Source organism: Morone saxatilis, unplaced genomic scaffold, assembly GCF_004916995.1.
Source record: "Morone saxatilis isolate NCDOM2014 unplaced genomic scaffold, NCSU_SB_2.0 Contig3, whole genome shotgun sequence".
NCBI lineage: Eukaryota > Metazoa > Chordata > Actinopteri > Moronidae > Morone > Morone saxatilis.
Genome location: NW_023339873.1, coordinates 9,226,243 through 9,232,373, shown reverse-complemented (window position 1 = coordinate 9,232,373; position 6,131 = coordinate 9,226,243). Strand labels below are relative to the sequence as shown.

Below are 6,131 nucleotides of genomic sequence, written 5' to 3'. Positions count from 1 at the left end.
TGCACGCTGACACTCACATACATGCACACACACACACACACACACACACACACACATCCATCCACCCATAAGACCACTTATACACAATCATCCCCACCCACAGATCCTCAGGAGAGGGTCAGACTGGTGTTGTCATGGTGACAGTCACTGTGAGACCTGACCTGTTCACATTAACATTCCATTAACCTGGGGTCGACATCAACACCTGAGAGCTTTGGGCCCTGCCCCCTACTTTATTTGTTGGATTTAACTGAAGAGCTGCATTGGCTATATCTGGATAGATGTATTTCTGTAAGAGAATACCAAATGTACTTGCCCTGCAGAATACAGTAATTTGTCATATAGGAAACACTCACCTCTGTCTCTGAAACAAGGTATTGCCAGCAACAATGTGTGTTCTAGCAATATAAAACACAGCACAACCTTACAATTTGCTGTCAGTAGACTCAGAGAGTCTGTTTTGTTTGTGTGTCCACACAGGAGGAATCCCCTCAGACCAAATTCAAATCTGTGGTCTTTCCTGGAAAGTAAAATATGTTTATACAGTAACATGATCTCCTCTGTTTACCATGTCGTGTTCTTTCCCACAGCCCAAAGCAGTCTCTCTGAGTGGTTGGTTTACCTAAGTTACCCTGCAGCACTGCTATTCTAAGTGTTTCCCCTGCGGGAACATGTGTCCATGCACTGAAGCACCCTTTCCCCTATCCTCCCTCATCTGTTTGGATTAAATATGCAGAGGGCAGGGCTTTCTAAATGCCAGGGAATATGCCCTGCCAATGTCGGCGTGGTTAAACTTTCAGATCCCCAAAAGGGCTAAGTGGTACTCTGGCTAACTGGGTGGTGGGATGATGTCACATAAATCACTGGGCACTTGGTGGAGGTGGTGAGAGACACAAGCTGAGAGATGCATTTCTAGACACTAATAATTGACTGTCTGTATTGCTCAAATATTGCATATTTGTGTACAATATGTTGTTACAAACATACAAATTCTGTGTGAGTTAAATGAACAAATGCAATGCATCTCCGCTTAAGTAATGTATTTATTTAATCCAACCTTTTAATAACTGGCAGTTTAATACAATGGAACATACTTGTTTTAACTGCTCTCTCACACACACACACACCTCGGCCCAGCTGTCCACATTGTTATCCTATGGTGTTGAGGGTGTAGCTTCCACTCTTAAGCTATCGCCACACTCATTTTAGTAAAGGGGATTTGATGATCCCCACATAGCTGTACACATGTGCACACAGACAGATGTACACATTGGTGGGCACACGCACACCAGAGGCCAACAGGATTGAGTTTCACTCTCCTGCTCTGTGCCCTGCAGCTCCATACAAGAATCTATTTAGACATCTGTGAAAGCTGCACTTGCTGCACCACTCATGCACCCATTGGGAGTAAGCCTAAAGCTTGTGGCCTGTCAGTCAAACGTCTACATGTAATTCCTTTTCCTGAGGAGTCATAGTACTGTAGCAAGGCAAGCCAGGGTAAGCTCCTTTTTTAAAGGGTTTTATTTTTTAATGTAAGGAAAGGATGGAAATTAATATTGATATGGTTTTTGAATTGGCTGATTTAGATTCACTTTTAATATTAACAATTTATGTTAGTTTTCTGCTTTATTGTCCTGTTTAGTTAAGAAAAGTAAGTTGTCCCCAGAAAGGCAATTTGTGTTTTTGAGTACAAACATGCTAAAATTATGAATAAATATCTGAATTATACCCTGCCCATACGCTAAAACAATCAATACATAACCTACACAAATTGCTCCTCACTAATAAGTCTACCACAACTTATTTAAAGGCAACCATATTAAGACTTATTACTTCTACATTTATCACTAAATGTTATCATGACTCAGTTGCTGTAACAAGTATTCTCCCAACCACTCTGGTCTAGGGCCTGATCCAAAGCCTAAACTGCGAGGAGATGCCAGAACGTTCCGTGTGTGGCTGGACCCGAACCAGTATCAACAGGACATGACCAGCAGTATTCAGGGCAGCACCGAAGACCCATATGAGACTTTCAACATCATCATGAGACGTAAACCCAAGGAGAACAATTTCAAGGTTTGGACCACACACAGATACATTGTGTACATTCTGTACATTGTAGTTGAGTGCTCTATCTTCAGACCTTGAGCTTTGGTCCTACCAACACCCCCCCAGAGTGATGTATCGCGCATATTATACTCTCTTTGGTATTGCAGCTGTAAGGTTGGGGCCAGGGCAACTGTGAGATTACCACCCACTCAAGGCCCTCCCAGTGATCCCAGTGAGAGACACTTCTCACTGGATATTCATGTGATGTGTATCCCTCTAACATTGCACTGCACTTAATTTAGAAAGTAACACACAGGTGCCCTCAGCAGAACCCTGCTGCTAATAAAGCTGAGTCTAGGCTGATATTTTCACAGATATTAAAGTTCTTTGCGAGTCATTATAAAGTTATCCATGCAAGTTTTTAAAACTTTTGTTAAAAATTCTGTCTCTTGTTATGTTCCATTTTGTTCAACTTTTTTTTTTAAGAATGTTTATCATGCACAAAACCTTTTTGCTTTTTTATCACGCTCTGATTTGAGAGCTTCTAATTACAGCTTTGTAAAATCTGCAATTTCCTATTCCCCACACCCATTTCTGTTTTTCAGAACAGATGATTTTGAAGTGTTTCTTTTTTTTTTAAGTTTGAAAAGCACAGGAACTAATGGGTATTCAAGAAACATTCGTCTCAATCTTTGATGTGTGACACAGATAAAGGAAACATGTTTCCCTACCCAATGTTTGATGCTCAGGGTATTAGACAGGTTGCAGCTCATTAAAATGTAATTGACAGACACACAAATTACCTGCTCTCCCATCAGCCCACCACAAAGCTATTCTTATCCAGCTAAACCACCTCTTGTGGGATGGTTGTTATTGTTGTTGTCTAATGTGGCTCATTCAGTTTTTCTCATTCAAATTCTTCTTTTTTTTAATTTTTTTTAAAACTTTGCAATCTATTGGTTAGATGTCAGTCACATACTTATCTGTCTCTATATTTTAGGCAGTGCTAGAGACCATCAGAAACTTGATGAACACAGAGTGTGTCGTCCCAGACTGGCTTCATGACATTATCCTTGGCTATGGCGACCCAGGCAGCGCCCACTACTCCAAAATGCCTAACCAGATCTCCACGTTGGACTTCAATGACACCTTTCTGTCCCTGGACCATTTGCGCTCATGTTTCCCTGGTTACACCATAAAGGTCACTGAGGAGAACCCCGAACTGCAAGTCTTCCCTTTCAGGTAAAGGTCAAAGATCCAGTAATTGAGACAAGTCTTGTTGGAGTTGATTTAATTCCAAGTAAACATATAAACATACAGTAAGCATTGTGTTTACTAGCTGTTGTATAATATGCCTACTAGATACAATTGATGTCACTGTACTACATATTTTATTAAATTATATCCTTCTTCCTTTTTGTTTTACCAGAATCAAGTTTCCCATCTCAAATAAAACGGACAAAGGGAAGAAAAGAAAGGCTGAAGAAGAAGTGGAAGACAAAGAGGAAAACATGACCTTGATCGTTGAGCCTTATGTGACCCCCAACCGTGGGCCATATCCCTACAATCAACCCAAACGGTGAGAGGGCAGGGCCATTACTTATGCCTTTCCCATTTACAACTTAACATTATTATGGGTCAAAAAGTGAAGTCAGTGTACTGAACTCTTTACAGAAAGTTATATCTTAGGACTCTACCCACAATATATAGTACAGTAACACTCACTTTTGAGTTAGTTGTCAAAGTGTGTGTTGCTTGCTTGAAGTCTTTAACTTCTATCCAAAACATCTTTTCAGTATAAGACACCACACCGGCACTAGTCCAATGCTTATTATTGGTGCCTTACTCTGGGCCTGACTATTTTGATTTGTTTGGCTGCGCTTGTCTCCATGGTATCTCCTCTGACTTGTTCGCCATGTAATGTTGTGGTGCTATTGTGGTTGTTGTTATGCCTACATTTACAGATGAAACTTTTTATGCAATTAAAGGTGAACAGAAAAGGCATTAATATTCCTGTACTAATTATAACACAACAAAATAATTGCCCTTCATGAAAATTTAAGTTTAATCTTGCTGTGTTATAGAATTTCTAGTTTGCACTTTGATATTTAAATTGTGATAGCAACAACATGTCCTTGGGGAAGCCTAGGTTTAACAATCTTTAAAGATCGTCTCAAAAACATCACAACATTAAGGCATACAGCATGTTTTAAAAAAAGAAAAAGAAAGCAATTGAACAGATATGTGTTTATACTGTCAAGGCAGTATTTCAGTATTTCCAGCTAATTACTTTGATTTATTAATATCAGCAATGTACATTTTTAACAGGAATACGATTCAGTTCACCCCTACTCAGATTGAAGCCATCCGAGCTGGGATGCAGCCAGGACTCACCATGGTAAGGACTTTTATTTCCGGTTTTATTGTATACATTTCTCACCTACATTTCAAGATTGAATGGAAGCCTCCTAAGGAAAATCTGCCAAATATAAATGATCTTTTTAAAAATTGCCACACCAGACTCCAATGAGTAGTAATCATGGATATCTGAATTTCAATATTTGTTGAGTCACCCTGCACCTATTTATTTTTGCTTGGAAGATTAAGTTCATAGCAGTACAGAAAAATACTTTATGAATTTGAATACCAGACACAGCCTTATGTTTCATTTTGTTTTTCATATCTAGCTTTATTCTATTACTTAATACTTAATTTGGAGGAGAAGCTATGTTTTAAACCCATCCTATAAAGTCATCATTCAAATCCTTTGGTTGGATGCTGTCTGGGACCAGCCTCTAGTCAGACTAGTGAATGCTGATACTGCAGGTGCATACTGTTCAAGCTCGCTGTTATAAGCCAAAGATTTGCAGCCATTAATCTTAGTGATGTACACCAAGGGAATTCCCTCACCAGTAAATATGCTGCTCTTTGGTGTCCCTATCTCCATCACTCATATAGTGGGATGACACATTTCCCTAAAACCCTCTGTAATTTTGGCATTGCCAATGAAATAGTCAACTACACATAAAATGACATAGGATTACAGCTATAGACACACCCAGTCCATACGCACATCCACATTAATGTCATTTCAATGTGCTGTTGTTATCGCACTGTTTTGACAAAAGTGCCGTTCTGATGTGGTGATTGGAAGCTGGCTGAGGGGTCTGAGGTATTTATTGTGCAGCTTGCCGAGATAAATAAGGCAAGTGAGCTATCAGCAGAGTCGTAAAACAACTCTGCATGCATGCCTTTCTCGCTCCTCTCATCACCCCCTCTAACCTTCCTTCTTGGCATATGTCACGGTCGTGAGCAGCCGTAACAAACACACTCTACCTCCCGGTCTGTCTTGCTTGGCTTTCATGTAGGGAAACCAAGGAGCTGATTATGTACTAATTTATGCAGGAAGATCTAATTGTGCTTACTATTAAAACAGAAATTACTCACCTGAGATACCCATACTAAGACCAAGCTTTCATGAATATTTATTTAGTAAATTAGATGTAAATGGAAGGCATATTATCATTGTAACTTGTAAACAGAGATGAAGTTCTACTTGCATTTAGATGACAAGTACATAAGGGAGGCTTGAAAAATTACTTATACCTCATACAGCTTTTCTCCGTTATCAGTAGCTCTCTGTCTTTGCCCCCCTGTACAGTCACTGGGTCTTGGCATGCCAGGCAACACCACATCCTTGTTGCACTGCGTTTATTTGTGCACTGCGTTTATCTGTGCACTGCTAACCATGGGGCACCCGCCTAGCCCGTTCTGACATGTCCATGGCCGAGCTGTCACAACCACTAGGGTGTCTCCAAGGCAAGCGCCTGTGTACTGTGACCTAACTTCTGATTGTGTTTATCATCTCTTGGGCTTCTTTATGTTAACATTTTTTTAATTTCTTTTCTCACACCCCCCTTTGTCACTTCCTGCTGTGTCTCTAGGTTGTTGGACCACCAGGTACCGGAAAGACAGATGTTGCCGTTCAGATCATCTCAAACCTCTATCACAACTTTCCCGAGCAGAGGACGCTCATAGTCACACATTCAAACCAGGTTAACCCACCACACACACACACACAC

General features: G+C 40.3%; 1 protein-coding gene across 2 annotated transcripts in view; it reads left to right on the top strand.

The window, feature by feature from the left end:
- aqr (aquarius intron-binding spliceosomal factor) overlaps positions 1–6,131 on the top strand; it is a 48,387-nt gene that overhangs the window by 16,090 nt on the left and 26,166 nt on the right. For both annotated transcript variants that reach the window (XM_035674105.1, XM_035674104.1), the window contains exons 20-24: positions 1,907–2,076; positions 3,050–3,291; positions 3,479–3,628; positions 4,378–4,447; positions 5,994–6,104. In XM_035674105.1, coding sequence (XP_035529998.1) covers positions 1,907–2,076; positions 3,050–3,291; positions 3,479–3,628; positions 4,378–4,447; positions 5,994–6,104 — 743 coding nt within the window. The remainder of the gene's footprint in view (positions 1–1,906; positions 2,077–3,049; positions 3,292–3,478; positions 3,629–4,377; positions 4,448–5,993; positions 6,105–6,131) is intronic.